General features: G+C 41.2%; 1 protein-coding gene across 6 annotated transcripts in view; it reads right to left on the bottom strand.

Annotated features, from left to right (window-relative positions):
* The window catches only part of EML5 (EMAP like 5), a 261,963-nt gene that overhangs the window by 185,222 nt on the left and 59,776 nt on the right, over window positions 1–16,965 (bottom strand). For all 6 annotated transcript variants that reach the window (XM_067556337.1, XM_067556341.1, XM_067556336.1 and 3 more), the window contains exon 5: window positions 12,561–12,746. In XM_067556337.1, the coding sequence (XP_067412438.1) occupies window positions 12,561–12,746 (186 nt within the window). The remainder of the gene's footprint in view (window positions 1–12,560; window positions 12,747–16,965) is intronic.

Genomic DNA, 16,965 nt, shown 5'->3' with positions numbered 1-16,965 from the left:
CATTAGGAAAAAAGTTTTTCACTAAGAGGATGGTGAAGCACTGGAATGGGTTACCTAGGGAGATGGTGGAATCTCCATCTTTAGAGGTTTTTAAGCTGCGGCTTTATAAGCTAGGATTATTTAGCTCAGGTTAGTCCTGCTTTGAGTAGGAGGTTGGACTAGATGACCTCCTGAGGTCCCTTCCAACTCTATGATTCTAATTAGCTCTAATTAGTGCTATGCTTGAAAGTTCATATTGAAACTACAAGCATGTTCAAGATGCAACTGCCCACCTTTAATTGGTACTGGAAAACAAAACATATTACACCAGCTCCCCAAGCCCTGCAGTTGCTTCCTTTTTCCACTTGCAGGTATAATTCAAAGCATTGACTTTGATCTGTTAAGCCATATGTGGACTGTATGAGATATCACCTCTCCCTTCCACTTATGTCCTACAGAATAGTTGACATCAGCTGAGCATCTGAACTAACTGTGCAGTGCTGCAGCAGGCTGGGGGAAGCACATTCCCATTGGAAGGCCACGGACTCTGGAATTCACTCCCTTTATTTGTCCAACAAAAGCTCGTTTGTATTCTCCTGAAAGTGAACCAAGTCAATCTCTTTTCTAAAGCATTTTCATGAAAGACAATTAGTGAGGATAGGGAGTGTTTTTCCAGGTAATGTCATTTTTAACTTTTATCTTTAAAGAATAAAAATCCTCCTCTTAGGCAAAGTTTTATTATATTATGGAAATGTGTCCCATGATATATGAAAGGAGAGTATTCACTCTAGAAATCTAAAAATAATTAACCATTTACATGTTTATACTATAAATGTAGATTATCGTTTGTATGCATAATCAGCCAGCTCAATAGGAGTAAAGACTCTGGATGACAAACTGTGTTGGCTGATGAGACCAGCTTTAAAACATTCATTTAAATTTGTTATATTGTTTCCATCTATATTTAATTAAAGCTCAGCCTACCACCATCAATGTGTGATGCCTGGGTGCCTGTTATTTAACCTCAGCCACTGGCATCAGTCCACATGTTAATATGCATCTCTGAAAGAGTATCCCGAAATAAATTATTCAGCTATTGTGTAGGCATGTTATGCACATTTACTATGCAAAGTTCAACCATAGTATGCAATAGTCTTTAAAATATAGAGTGGTATTTTGTTTGTTTGTTTTAAATAATATGCCCTATAGTTATGCATTCATATGGATATATAAAGGGCTTGAAATTCATAGATCATTTCTCAGTCAGAATTCATAAAATGCTGCAACTAAGAATATTCTATAGCCTAGTCTTTCTATTGATACAATAGCATGTTTTGATAAGTTTTTTTGGTTAATGGTTTTAGTGTTAGTTTTCCTGTATCAGATCTACCACTTATGACTAAGTTCCTAAGTATTAGCACTAGGCCCATGTGCATTTGCATACCTCCTTGAGTTCTTTCTCCTTTTTATTTTTATTTGGAAAGGAGAGGTGTTAGCAGAACAGATCTCTTCCTGTTCTTCTCTGTCATTCTCTGGACATTCAGCTCTTTGCTCCTCCTGCTGATGACTTCCCTCTCAAACCCCTGTTGAGTTCTAACTCTTACCCACCCTTTCTATTCCTGCTCCCAATAAATTTAGCTCTCCAGCCTCCCTCTGCTGTTACATTCCCACCTGCTCATCCATTCTCTGAGCTCTGCAATCCTCTTCCTACCACCTACTTCTCCAGTCATTCCCAGCCCACTGCATGATCCTTCCCCTTTTGTTCTTCCATTCAATGGAAAACCCAATTCCTCCTAAGGAGATTTGCAATTGACTCATTCTCTCAGCAACTCTCAAGGTGTGTAGTAGAACATAGTTGACTACCGTAGTTAAACAGCTCTGAATTCCCACTTAGTCGTGTAGTTCTAAATGGCTATGCTATTTCTCTAAGCACATCCTGGATTACTTCTTTAGAAAACATTGGTCTTACAATTAAAATGTTTTTACTTTACAGCTGAAAAGGTGAGTGCTGGAATAGCTCTAAAAATTGGATGTGACAAGATAGACTAATCAGTCAGTCTGAGTTATTATTCATTAACTGAACTAAACATTCCAATATAATGTGCTATTGCTACTGTTCTCAATTCTTTCTCAACTATTTTTTTCATAGTGAACACATTTCTCGTTAAAGGATTATGCACATAAAGAGTAAAGTTTAAAAAAAACTAACATGGGGTGAAGTCTCTGGGATAGATGTAAGAAAGCGTTTCTGGCAGCTGTTGCCATTTAGGAATCCGGCTATGCTTATGACACATTTCGTTGGTTCCTTTTCTTTTAATATTAGGCAAATGTTTAGGTCAGCTATGGAAGCACAGCTGAAAAAATGAATCCTGAAGAGGAATCTGAATGTACAGAATGAGGCTGTATGGTATGCAAAATCATGGAGAATGTGAAGCTTAGAACACCCTAATTTTTCCCTTCCATACTTGTTTTGGTATACTCTCTGGTGAGTGACACCTCAGCTTGTGACAAGCTGCTTACTTGTATTTCCACTTCATGCATCTGACGAAGTGGGTTTGTGCCCACAAAAGCTTATGCCCAAATAAATTTGTTAGTCTTTAAGGTGCCATAGGACTCTAATTGTTTTACTTGTATTTGTTAGCATTCCACCTGCATGAGCACCTGCAGCACAGGCAGCTGGTAGGCCTGCTGAATGCAGTGTCAGTTGCATAGGACAAAACACTCCAGTAAGTGTTGGAAGGAGATATACATGAAAGCATAAGGAGTTCCTTAAATGCAAGAAATTACAGATGTGGAAGGACTGCAATTAACATATGTATCTCATTTTGTGCAAGTTTGCAGCATAGTTTTGCACAAGTTAGATTTACCATCCATTGCAAATTAGCACAAGTTTAACTGACCAAATCAACAGTACAGACATATTTTCACATTACTGGAAACAATTTTTTAAAAAATTTTCTTCAGAAAAAAAACACACTAATTGTGTGTAATCCACAAAAAATTATTCTATTCATCTCTTAATTCTCACTCCACTTTTTCAGAGGAAAAAGATTACAGCTTGCTATACTGTAGTCCGTATAGTCTGGCTTTAGCGTTCCTAACGATCAGTAAAGTTCTTTACACAGAGGACTGAAATTGACTACTAGTTTCATTTTGGCATGCAATATCTAGCCCATGATATGGAATCAAAACAAAAGCTCCCAAGGTGCTACAACAGAAAATAACCACTAAGCTAGGAGATGACCCTTGCTAAACTCAGGAGTATGAATTCAAAATGTCTTTTTGGACAGATGTGGCTATAAGTGCAGGAGCGCTCATAGCATGCAATCGATCAGCTTTAACATCCATTTTACATGAAGTGAAACAATTCCTTTGTAAAACAGTCTGCAAGTCCTTTGGGGTAGGGACCATATCTTTATGTGTTCGGACTTGTGCCTATGATAGTGGGGCCCTGATCTATGACTACAGTACCTAGTACCCAATACAAATACTACTAATTGATTAGCAGACACTGCTTTATAGCAAAATACTATGCAAAATTTACCTTAAGCATTTGGTATAATATGCAGCGGACCTTATATTCACAGAGTTTAGAGCCACAAAGGACAATTAGGTCATCTAGTTTTACCTCCTGTATACCACAGTCCATTGTATTTCACACAGTTACCCCTGTATCAAGCCCAATAATCGGTGTTTGGCACCAGAAACACATCGAGTCTTGATTTGAAGACAAATAGGGAATCCACCACATCCTTAATAGTGAAAGTGATTAACTCCGGAACAAACTGTTAAAAATGTGTGCCTAATTCCTAATTTAAATTTGCATGGTTTTGACTTCCAGTCACTGGTTCTTGTTATGCATTTCTCCACTAGGTTAAAAGTTGGTATGACCTGTTATTTTCTCCCTGTGAAGGTACTTATACATTGAACCAAGTCACCTCTCAGTCTTCTTTTTGATAAACTAAACAGATTGAGCTCTTTGTTTCACTGTAAAGCATTTTCTCCAGCCCTCAAATAATTGTAGTTTTTTTCTGTACCCTGTTACATGTCTACTGCTACTCCCTTATTCATATATTCAAGGATCACATTAGCCCTTATCGCCACAGCATTGCACTGTGATCTCCTAGTCAGTTACTCATGCACTATGACCCGTAAATCACTTTCCGGGATAGAGTCCCCACTATGTAGGCATGGTCTGCATTTCTTGTTCCTAGACGTATAGCTTTGCATTTGTCTATAATAAAGCACATTTTGTTTGAATGGGTGACACTTACCAATGATCCAGATCATTTTTTATGACTTCCTTGTCTTCACCATTTCACCAATTTTTGCTATTAAAATTTGTACATGAGGCAGTGATTTTATGTTTACTTCCAGATCATTGATGAAAATGTTGAATAGCATCAGGGTACCATGGTACCATTTCTTGCATATATCCACTAGAAACATCTCCAAGCAATGATGGCTCCCCACAACTACTTTTGAGATTTGTCAGTTAACTTGTTCTTAATCCATTTAACATGTGCTCTACTGATATCGTATAGTACTAATTTTTAAATCAGTGAATGTGGTACTGAGTCAAACACCTGACAAAAGTCTAAGTATATATGGATATCTATATATCTCCAATTAAGTTTACAGTTCAGTTGATAAAGGTATCAAAAAATGAAATCAAAGTTTAACCAGATCTATTTTCCGTAAAATCACGTTGACTGGCATTAATTGTATTCCTATCTTTTAGGTCTTATGAACTGAATTCCATAGCACCTTTTCCATTATTTTGCCCAGGGCCATGTAAAGTTTACCAGCCTATAGTTATCCGAGTTATCCTTTTTGAATATTGGCACAACATTAGCACTCTTCCAGTCTTCTGAAACTTCCCCAATATTGTAATTTTTAATAAATCTCCTCAGCCAATTCTTTTAGAACTCTTGGGTGCAAATTATCTGATTTTAAAATGTTTATTACCAACTGAGGAGGATGTTAGACATCATCTAGTAGGGATAGACTGAAAAATACTTTAATATCCTCAAATAGAGAGTCCGTGATCTTGCTGCTTTCCACATAGGGAACAGAAATATTTATTGAACACTTCTGTCTTTTCTGCTTCATTAACAACAGTTTTGCCATCTCCATCTAGTAATGGGCCTATACCATTGCTAGAATTTCTTTTGTTCCTGCTATATTTTTAAAAATTTTCTTATCTTTAGCTCTACCAGCCTTGGATTTTTCCCGGATGTCTTTAGCTTCTCTTTTAAATTTTCTGCACTTCATAATTTATTGCTCCTTATTTCCCCTTTTTCCATTTGTTATATAACGCATTTTTTATTTTTAATTGATCCCTTCACTGAAATAGGATGGGCTTTTAGCCAAAGTTGTCATCCTCCTTCATTGGGAAATCATGGATTTTTTGATCATCTAATATACTCTTAAGATTTCCCAATTTTCAGTTTAAATTTTTTCTCCCAATCAATTTCACTCAATTTACCTCAGCTTTGGGAAATTAGCCGTTTTTAAGCACCAGGCATATAGATTCTTGGTTGGGTTTGTCCTCTGCTTGCCATATTAAATCTTCTTCTATCGTATGGCAATAGCAGAACAGTGAAAGCAATGGTGTGACTACAGTTGGATCTTAAAGGTCTCTTATCCAGTCCAGAGCAAAAGAGGTAGCAATGTAAATGGCTGTGAAACCTCCAGGATGAGCGTAGATTGAGCATCTATTGAGCATTGTCTGTGATGTGTCCAGCAGCATGCACCATGCCACAGTCGCAGTTCAGCAATTTCCTCACTTTCTATTCATAAAGTGAGTATGCGAATTTTCCAAGTCAGGTGTGGATACGGTTTAAAGCTGTCCATACTCACTGTGGGGAGAAGCCCAGCACTTGCACAGTTGGGTCGTTGATTAGACTTTTGTTTGGTACATTGACAGCTGCCCAGGCTTCAGACCATCTTCTGCAAACGTCCTTATCTTCCACAAGGAAGGCTGTGGCATGAGACAAAAGAAACCCTTTTAATTTCAGTTGGTGGCGAGGGGAGTGTTCTACAACATGGTGGAGCAGTAGAGTGGTATTTGCCATGATCTTTATGTACTCCCTAACTGTCAATCTCTCATCGGATATTTGCTAGCACAATGTTAGCCAGTACTAATAGCCATGGAAGTGGCCTTGATGTGAGGGTGCCACTAGTTACATGAAAAGCTGCGTTAATTTCAGTGTCCACTAAAATGGTGTGTGGGCTGCCACTCCACACTATTCCACTGTGGAACAGACTAGGGCTAGTGTTGATGTTTGGAGTGTGTGGGCATCGCTTTCCAAAGATGTTCTTGCAAGCTTCTGTATGATTTTGATCCTAGCCTTCAATTTTCTTTTGGTTGATTAAAGCTGAGGATGCGGTCCAGGGTTATCCACAGGTACCTGGTTATGATCATGAATCAAAGGTGACCCACAAAAACTGACGTTTAATGTCTTCTTGGCCTGAGGATTATTCAGATGAAAAGCTGAGACCACTGTTTGAGGCATTTGGCTTTATCCACCATGCCTTGAAACAGGTTTCTAGTGTTTGTAGGTCTGGTTCTACAACCTTTTCTGAGGTTTCAAATGAGGAAGCCTGAGTAGCCAGTATGATGTCATCAGAGTACATGAATTTGCAGGATGGATGTTGGTGGAACATATATTGAAAAGTGATAGACCTAAAATGGACCCTTGCAGGAGTAGCAGCTGCTGATAGCAGCGAATGGTTTTCATTCCTTGGCTTTCAGCAGAGCTACTTGAAGGACATTTCCACGTTTCATGCAGTGGTTCCTCTCGTGGCTGTGGAAATACTGCAGAATAAGGCGTATGATGTTTGCAACTCTCACAATAGTGCATAGCTGAGAGGAATCCATGCTTCTCTAGAGATGGCATAAGCATGGCTGTGCCAGACTTTTGAAAAAAAGGCACAAAATATTGTGGGTTGTAGGTGAAACTACGGGAGGGAGCAAAATGAATCATGGAACGTTGAAGTCATGTTTCCAGTCACCTCTGCAAGATTGTTTTGGTCCCATGAGGCATTGCAAGCCCTTTCCAAAATCCCCTGCAGTGACTTACACTGTTGGATAGCTATCCACGGTGCATTGCTCTCAGCATCGATGCAAGCACTGCTAATGAGGATGCGCTTCATTGACAACACATCTGGTGTGGATATGTACAACTGAGAATTACTGCAGCAGCTGGATGTCGACTTAACTGAAGTTGACTTAAATTTGCAGTGTAGACATGTCCTTAGAAAATCATCTATATTTTTAGAAGCTAATGATATTTTACTAATGGAGGCTCAATGCAGCCAGAATATGTTTCCCAAATGGAAGTCTCCATAACACCAGATTTTTCTTTCTTTCTAGACATTAAAGGCAGGTGTTGGAGTAACTGATCCTTTTCTCTAGCTTGATTTGGTGGTCTGTAATAACTGTCCACTACTACCACCTCTGGACTTTATAGCTAGCTCATTGCTTCACATGCATTTGAGATCCTGCATTCCTGTGTTATCAGTAATTCTAAAACAGGTAATGGTGTCTAATGTCAAATGCCACACTCTTCCCCCCCCCCCACCTTTTTTCCCCCTACTCTATCCTTCGTGACCATGTTCTAATTAGTGATTTTAACATTTCAGTCAAGGCAAATCATCCCACCAAGTTTCAGTAATGCCAACTAGATCACATTTCTTTTAATCAATGAGACTTTCCAATTATTTTTGTGTGTTACCCAGACTACAGGTATGGGTATATTTAAATGGAAAAAATCTTAATTAATGCAAAGTTAAAGTCACCCAGTGACAGCTCATGCCCTTCCAAAGTGTCAAGTTCAATAAAACTCATTTCTGAAAACCAGGAAATACAGAGCTAAGATAAATGCCCACTCAATCTTAGCTCTACCCCTTGGAGCTGACAAGAGCCACTGGGAATTCTCTCTATGTACTCCAGCTGCTTTCAGTGTGTTTTAGTGTTTGCAGCTATACTGAAGGTTGGAGTCAGTAGATGGGGCAAATTGGCATAGGTGTGTTTGTGACATAAGGAGATCTGGGGAGTAGTTTGAGGAGTGTCACAAAGCTATGACTGTGATATGAAAAGATCTGGGTCTGAGACTCTCCACATGGGCAATCAAAGAAAATAGGTACATGTGTACCTTGAAGTTCCAGTCTCCATCATTTAATACAGAATTGTGTAGGTTATATCAGTAGCAGGGCATGGGGTCTTCTTGCCATGAGTACTGTCAGTAGAGAAGTGGGATATAAGAGCAGTCTCTGGATTTAACAGTGGGTAGGGAAAAGGTTGAATCCGGAGTGCAAATGTGAAGGGGTTGTAAAGAGTGGGATATTCTGTCGCAGAAGTAGGATCAGGGTTTGAGTGGATGGTAGGTGCAAGCAGCATCTGTTCATTACAGTGAAAAGGCAGAGTGCAAGTACATGCATTATAGTGGCTTGGGGCACCACTCACAGGAGGCACAGTTAAGATAAGTGCCCATGTAACCTAACTCTGCATTGTCTGGTTGTCAGACATTTGAGTTTTGCTGAACTTGATGTTTTGGAAGAGAATGAGCGGTCACCAGGTAACCTTAACTCTGAGCAGAGATCCTTGGGCTAGCACTGCAAGTAGGAGAATCAATCAAATATTAATTGTCAAAACTGGAAAAAAAAATCCAGTCTTGATTTTTAAATGGTCAGTGATCCATCACCACCATTGGTAAATTGTCCCACTGATTAATTACACTCAGTCAAAATGCCTCATTTCCAGTCTGAATCTGTCTAGCTTCAACTTCCAGCCATTGGATCATGTTGTATCTTTCTCTGCTAGATTGAAGAGCCACCATTAAATATTTGATCCCCCTATAGATATATAGACTGTAATCAAGTTAGCCTTTAATCTTCTCTTTGTTAAGCTAGACTCAAAGAGCCCAGTGTATTGGTTACTACAAGGCATGTTTTCTAATCCTTTAAAATTCTTGTGGCTCTTCTCTGAACCCTCCAATTTATCAAACATCCTTCTTGAACTGTAGGCAGAAGAACTGCACACAGTATTCCAGCAACGGTCACACCAGTGCCAAATAAAAGAGGTAAAATAACCTCTTCTTTTCTACTGGAGATTCCCCTATTCATGTATCCCAGTATTGCATTAGCTCTTTTGGCCACAGCATCATATTAGGAGCTCATGTTCAGCTGATTATCCAGCATGACTCCCAAGTCTTTTTCAGAGTCGCTGCTTTCCAAGATGGAACAAAGAATGTAGGCCATACTTACAGGATGGGGGAGATTCTTAGATATCTATTTACTTCTAAGCTGTATTAAAAAACACATTGTTTGCTAGCACCAGTTTACCAAGTGGTCCATACCACTCTGGATCAGCGACCTGCCCTCTTTATTAATCATCACTCCCCCAAGTTTTGTTGTCTGCAAACTTTCAGTGATTATTTTATGGTTTTCGTCCAGATAATTGATTCAAAATGTTAAACAGCATGGGACCAACAAGCAATCATTGTGGGGCCCCACTAGAAACAACTTGTTCATGACAATTTCCCATTTCCAATTACATTTTGAGACCTATCACTTAACCATTTTTAATCCATTTAACGTGTCACATTAAAAAAAATTAGAAAGGTATAAAATTAATCAAAATGTCATGAGGTACCAAGTCAACCACCATACAAAAGTCTATTATGTCAACACTATTGCCTTTATCAACCAAGCTTGTAACCTCATCCAAAAAAATATCGTGTTAAGTTTGACAGGGCCTATTTTCAATAAACTCAAGTTGATATTACATTAATTACATTACCCTCCTTTAATAATTTATTAAAGGAGAGAGGTGTTAAGTGATCCATCCACTTCAATGAGATGTTCTCAGCTGAAAGAGAATACCCGATGGAGATAAATACAGCTAGAAACAATAGCTCTGAGATGTGTGAACTGCTCGATCATGTCAGTGGGTGCTCCCCATCCCCGATACCCAGTTCTGCAGAGGCTGTGATATGAGAATGGGCATGCTTAATGCAATTCCTCACCCCAGTGTCAGCAGTGTATTTTTGATGCATGCCTCAGGCATGCCTGTTCTAAGCTCTCCGCTAGAGCTCACATGGCAGGGAGAAGAGGAGAGGGGCTCAGACCCCCAATAGGCAAGCTCCTTCCAGAACCTGGCTCACGTGAGGGGGGTAGGAAAATGAGAGATCACATCTTCATAGATGCCCCTACTGCAATTTTGCCCCAGTCCCCATCATTTAGCCCCATGTCCCCCTTTAATGTCCCACCCTCTCCTCTCACTCTCCTTAACCCCCTTACTCTTCCCATATGACCCCTCCACCCATCTCTGTGCACCCATCCCAATTTATTTCCCCTTCCCATAATCACCTTTCACCTCATTGCATATCAAACTCCTCTAACCTATTCCTACCTAGTATTCCACCCCAATAACTGTTGTGATAATTGGACCTACAAATTTACCCTAATTGTAAATTCAACTAAAAAATGAGTACAAGTTCATAAGATGCCACAATAACCCATAACAACAAATGTTGATAGGAACAGGTGTAAGAAAATCAGAATCAGTGCAAATAGAAAGGCCTTCTGATATAACTCAAGAACTATGTTAAAAGCATGCTTGGTAAAAACAGATGATGTGGAACTGGAAGTTAATCAAAATTGGTGGACAACTTAATGAGGGGATGGGCTATTCCACCCATAAGTCCCTTTTTGGGTCCTTAGAAAAGCCTTTGCGGGGAAATAGGAAGAACAAATTGAAGCTACTAGAGCAAGCTTCACCATCATGGCTGCCACCTCCACAATCTCAGACCTTCTTCATCCTAATACTGAGGGATGTCCTGACCAGGCCATGCCACACAGGCATCACTACTCCTACCAGCCTCAGCTGAATCCCAAATACCACTCAAGATGTAACGGAATCGAACTTTAACCATAACAGCTCTAGCTCATCTCAACTAACTTCATTTTTCCCCAAAAGGAAAGTTATCTTCATCTAATACTGTCAAACAAGGGTTTTTTCCCTTTTAAAACTCTCTCCAACTAAAGGGAAAGGGAACAAGAAATGTGAAGTATTAAGGAAGGCTTTCATTTTAACAACATTTCAAATGCTTTAACTGTTTTTCCTTTTTTATATCTTTAATATAAAAGGTTTTTAATGGTGTGTTTGCCATGGTACTAAGCAAGCTTAGGTCTTTGTATACCAGATCCTGAACCTTGTTTAACACTGTTTAACGTTGGATAGAGATTGAGTTATGTTAACATCTTTGGGCAACACCTAAATTAATGTAGTATCACCCTCATCTCCCAGCAAGCATTTGCTTGTGTAATTTTCTTTTCTTTTCAATACATTTTCCCCACAATAAAAAAAAACAAAACAAAAACCATGACAGAGGCAGACTGCAACAAGATGCCTTCTTTTTTATTTCAGCCTTCTGCTCTGAGTTGGATTTGAATTCACATTGCTAGGGGTGGTGCTCAGATTCAATGACCATTACATAACATCAGTGCCACAAGGTCCTATGATATAGGCTGGTAGTTTTCCGCATAGTTAGCCTCTTTCTCTGAATTTACTCAGTGTAATTCATTTTGCACACTGCAAGAGAAGTCTTTGGTGAATAATGTAATTTGACTTTCCCCACAGAGCCAGTGGGTGCATGAACTCCATTGGGGTAACTCTCACGCATATGAGATACTTGTGTGACGACCTCTGCCCTAGTTTGATTTCAGTCTAGGAGCAAAAATTCACTACCTGAATGCATTAATGTTAAGAAAAGCTTCCCTTCCCCTCCCTCCCCCTCCCCCCCCCACTCAATGGGGCTGTATCTCAAGAACCCCGTTCCAATAGCCCTACATTTGGATCACTAACCAAACCCCACACCCACACAAGGGACAAAATTTGAAGGCAAAGCCAGTGACCGTACAAGTTTTGGAGCACTTAATACAGTTGAGCTTTAAACTGAAAGCTATTGTAGAGCTGCTGCTCCACTACAGTAAGAAAATTAAGTTAAGTGTCACATTGGTTCAATTTGTTCCCAACATATTGAGTTTTAATACGATCTAAAAGGTACATCATTGTCCATAATTAAAATCCACCTTCAAAGAAAAGAAATTGTTTTAGAAATTCAACTTGATATACTCCTAATAGTATGACTAAGTAAATTGCTTAGATTAAAAATGTTGGAAAAATTAGGGCCTTTATTTGTAAATAGTAGATGAGAAATCTTAACTGAACCTTGCCTTATATTGTCACACACACACTAGTTACAACAGCTGGAGGAAAAAAGACTCACACAGCTCTGCATGTAGAAATTGGATTCAGAATTACTGAGCTTTTTCTCCACTTGTCTCCTCCACATAAGCATATGGTCCAAAGTGATATGGGAAGGATACAGAAAAATTATGTAAAGAAAAAAAATAGCCACTTTAGATTTAGATATAAACATTTTGGTTTAAAATCAAAATAATCTGAACAGTATTTCAAAAAGCTTCTTTGAACTACCAGTTATACACTAATCAATTTCCAAAGCTGTGCATTGTTTAAACAATCTGATTTAGTGTTACAGAACTATACTTACAGCATGTGCTCCTTGTATTGTCCGTACGAGATTAATTCCTTTCCATACATATATGTCTCCATTAAGTGCACCAGAATGCGTCACTTCATCTCTTGCACAGGCTAGGCACAGTATAGTTTGGAGATCTCCAGTCTTGCCAAAAACACCACGCTTTGGTGTCAATGAATTGCCACACAAGCTCCAGAACTGAAAGATAACACATATGGTTTAAAAATGGTGTTTATTTTGCCAAAGTCCTGTGAATTTTGCTAACAACATAGTGCATGCATAAGATTTGAGAGAGAGAGAAATAGTCAAGAAACTCAAAAGTCTTGTACTCTGTTCATTACTCTGGTTCTCCAGTGTGCCACCAGCAGTTGTTCTTTGGCTAACAGAGGTGTTTTACTTCCAATAAGCATACCTACTTTCATAGATTTATGATCCTTTGTATGAAAGTTTCTTGGTATCAGTATCAAAGTTTAAATGTCTTTACTGATCACAGACTTTCAGTGCTAGGTTCAATATTATTGCTGTTTTTTGTAATCATTCAAAAGTTTCATAATGAAATGTCCTGACTTTTTCATGATGCAATTCATAAAATATCCTTTGTGCTTTAGCAACAACATCTTTTCAGCTCAAGAGTAAAAGTGTGATCTTTAGGAGCTAGAGCTATGATTTGCATGTTTGAGCACAAGCAGATGCATGCAAGATTCATGTTATCCAAAATGGACAAAGGAAGCGCACTTGTTATTTCTTTGGCTATGTTAGCTACCATCAAAATAGATTTCAACTCAAGCAGTAAGCCAATAAATAATTAAGATTTCTTTTACCTACAAGTGTGAATGAAGGAGAAAGCACACACTTCATGTCAGTTAAGAGGAGATTACAGAAATAAATTTTTAATTAAAAGAATGTTTCATTACAATATCTTGGCATCTGTAAATTACTTAAGTTCTACTTAATGCTTAACTGAGAGCAATATTTTTTACATAAAGACTACTTTTCTATAAATCCCAGAAAAAAAAAAAACGGGTTAAGAGGGAGTTAATGTTAAGTGTACATATCAATAACTTAAGGATAAAAACAGTTACAAGTAAATTGTAATTATCCCCAAAACAAGTAAACATTACAAGATAGGAGTTTGGCTTTCTTTTAAATTTAAACTAAACATTAAAATATATTAATGCACAGTTAATCCAAACTACCTTAACTTTGTCCCATAGTGACACTAATAACCATACAGTTGTAATTAATTTGAGCATTTGTGGTTCTAGATTAGATTAAAACTTATTTTTAAAAGACATATTTACACACTTTTTCCTCAAGGTGTCAGTAGAGGGCAGAACAAAGGTCATTTGGGTTCATTTTCAGTGCATTGCCACAACTTGATATGTTTGGATTTGTTCAGGAGAGGAAGTGAAATGTGTTTGAGTGAATAGGGACAGGTGGTGGGAGAGTTTTAGTTTTGAGTTGGATATGGAAGAATTTTTAAATTCAGACATTGGGCCAATTCCCAATGCTATGGTTTTTTTTAATTATTATTATTAATTTTGTATATGTACCCAGGGCTCTGGAAGGGAACATTTAGATAAATTGAAATAAATATAAGAACGACACCTGGAGAAAATAAGGTTACTTACCAGTAACTGTTGTTCTTCGAGATGTGTTGCTCATATCCATTCCAATATAGGTGAGTGCATGCCAGAGTTCACGGGTCCCAGAACTTTTTTCCCCTTAGCAGACCCCATGGGGCCGGCTCTGGTGCCCCCTGGAGTGCTGCGTGCATGCCGCGGCACATGAGGCACTGCGGGCCCCACGCCCCCTCAAGTCCCTTCTTTCTGCCAACTCCAACAGTGGGGATGGAGGGTGGGTGTGGAATGGATACGAGCAACACATCTCGAAGAACAGTTACTGGTAAGTAACCTTGTTTTCTACTTCGAGTGATTGCTCATATCCATTCCAATATAGGTGATTAATAAGCAGTACCCTGGAGGTGGGTAGGAGTTACCAGTGACCTGCCCTCAGCATGGCTCTGCCGAATCCCATGTCCCCTCTCACAATGGCGTAGTGGGGCGTGAAGGTATGCACCAACATCCAGGTGGCGGCTCTGCAGATGTTCTGCAGGGGCACTCTCTCCACAAAGGCCACAGAGGAGGCCTGAGTTCTGGTTGAGTGCGCTGTGATGACACCTTGAAGCGGGCACATTCGTCTGCTTGTAGCAGCACTTGATGCAGAATGTGATCCATGCGGAGATGTGCTGGGCAGAGACAGGTGAACCTTTCATCTGGTCTTCCACTGCGATGAAGAGCTGCATCAATTTCTGGAGCGGCTTTATCCTCAATGTAGTAGGCGAGGGCTCATCTCACGTCCAGCAAATGCCATCTCCATTCCTCTTCCAAACCTTGCAGTTTGGGAAAAACACAGGGAGAGATTTATCTTGAAATTGGGAAACCACCGTGGGCAGGAAGGCTGGGCGCGGCCTCAACTGCACCTTATCCTTATAGAATACTGTATAAAGGGGGCTCCGAGATCAAGGCCCTAATCTCGGAGACCCTCCTGGCTGAGGTAATGGCCCCCAGGAACGCTACCTTCCATGAAAGCATGAGCAGGGGGCATGAAGGAGTTCAAGGGGGGGGCCCCCCGTGAGTCTAGAGAGGACCAGGTTGAGATCCCAGGGAGGCACCCGGTTACAGACCTGTGGATAAAGCCTCTCCACCCCCTTGAGGAACCTCCGACATGGGATGGGAGAACAGGGATCTCCCTTCTAGTAGCTGATGGAAGTCCGAAATGGCCACCAGGTGAACCTTCAGTGAGGCCAGTGCCAGACCTTGGGAGCTTTAGCTGGAGCAGGTACTCCAGAATCTCCTGCAGAGGCGAGAGCCAGGGCGGAATGCCCTGGGACTCCACCCAAAAGGTAAACCATTTCCACTCAGCCAGATACATGACCTGTGTAGAAGGTTTCCTGCTGCCCAGCAGGACTTGCTGGACCTGCACCACGCAGGTTCTCTCTCCCTCCGTCAGCCCGAGAGCCTCCAGGCCATGAGCTGCAGTGAGTCCAGGTCCGGGTGCAACCGACAACCGTGGTCCTGGGAGAGACGGTCATGCCTCCTCGGGCCAGAGTAGTGAATATGACATCCACCCTCTCCCTGTGTATTTTCAGTAGGACCTTGGGCAGGAGTGGAATGGGTGGGAACGGGTATCTGAGGGTCCCCATCCAGTCACTGAGGAACGCATCTGAAATCGACCCAGTCTCACGATCCTGGCACAAGCCAAACCTTGGCACTGCGCGTTCCAAGCCGACGCAAATAGATCCAGTTGGGGAACAACCCACTTTTGGAAGATTGTAGTCACTACCTCCAGGTGCAGTGACCAGTCGTGGCTAGGTAGAAATGTCCTGCTGAGGCGATCCGCCTCATCATTCCTCACCCCCAGGGGGTGAGAGGAAGTCAAATGGAATTCGTGTCTCACTGCAAAGCCCCACAGACGGGTAGCTCCCTTGCAGAGAGCTGAGGAGCACACCATTCCCTGCCTATTTATATAAACATAGCTGCTGTGTTGCCTGTCAGCACCTGCACCACTCTGCCTGCGAGGAATCAGAGGAACAGCCTGCATGCTAGGTGAATAGCCCTCAGCTCCTTCACGTTGATGTGCAGGCGCCTGTCCTCCCCTGACCAGAGCTCTTGAGTGCTCAGGTTGGCCCCGATGTGGGCTCCCCATCACATATCCGAGGCATCAGAGATTAAGGTGACCGACGGGACAAGTTCCCTGAATGGAACACGCTTCCACACTGCCCTGGGGATCTCCACCAGTCTAGGGAGGCTAGGGCAGGCGGGGAACTGTGACCACCCAATTCCGTGGGTGTCTGCTCGGCACATACGCGAGACCAACCGCGCCTGAAGCGGCCTGAGACTCAGGTGAGCTAGTCTCACTACGTACATGCAGGCCACCACATGGTCTAACAGCTGAAGGCAGTGCCTGGCTGTTGTCGTGAGGCATCGGTGTAGCCGGGAGATGCTAGAGACCATAAATCGGAACGTGGCTGAGGTAGGAAGGCTGTGGCCTGGGAAGTGTCCAGAGTGGCCCCAATTAATTTTATGCGTTGCACCGGGATTAAAATGGGCTTCTGCTTGTTTATGAGTAGTCCCAGCCTGCTGCACATGGGGCAAGTGAGGGTCACGCTTTCCTCCACATGGAACCCGGACCTGCCCCTGAGCAGCTGATCGTCCAGGTAAGGGAAGATTTGTATACCCTTTTGCCACAGGTGGGCCGCCACTACCACCATGCATTTGGTGAACACCCTCAGAAGATAGCCAAAGGGCAGGGCTGTAAATTAGTACTGGGAGCCAGCCACCGTGAAGCGGAAGAAGCGGCTGTGGCTGGGGAGGATGGACACATGAAAGTATGCATCCTTGAGGTCGAGGGCGGC

This window comes from Emydura macquarii, unplaced genomic scaffold, assembly GCF_026122565.2.
Source record: "Emydura macquarii macquarii isolate MOO-44397 ecotype Brisbane River unplaced genomic scaffold, CSIRO-AGI_Emac_v2 contig_1713, whole genome shotgun sequence".
Taxonomy (NCBI): Eukaryota; Metazoa; Chordata; order Testudines; family Chelidae; genus Emydura; species Emydura macquarii.
This window is presented reverse-complemented; position numbering and strand designations above follow the sequence as displayed.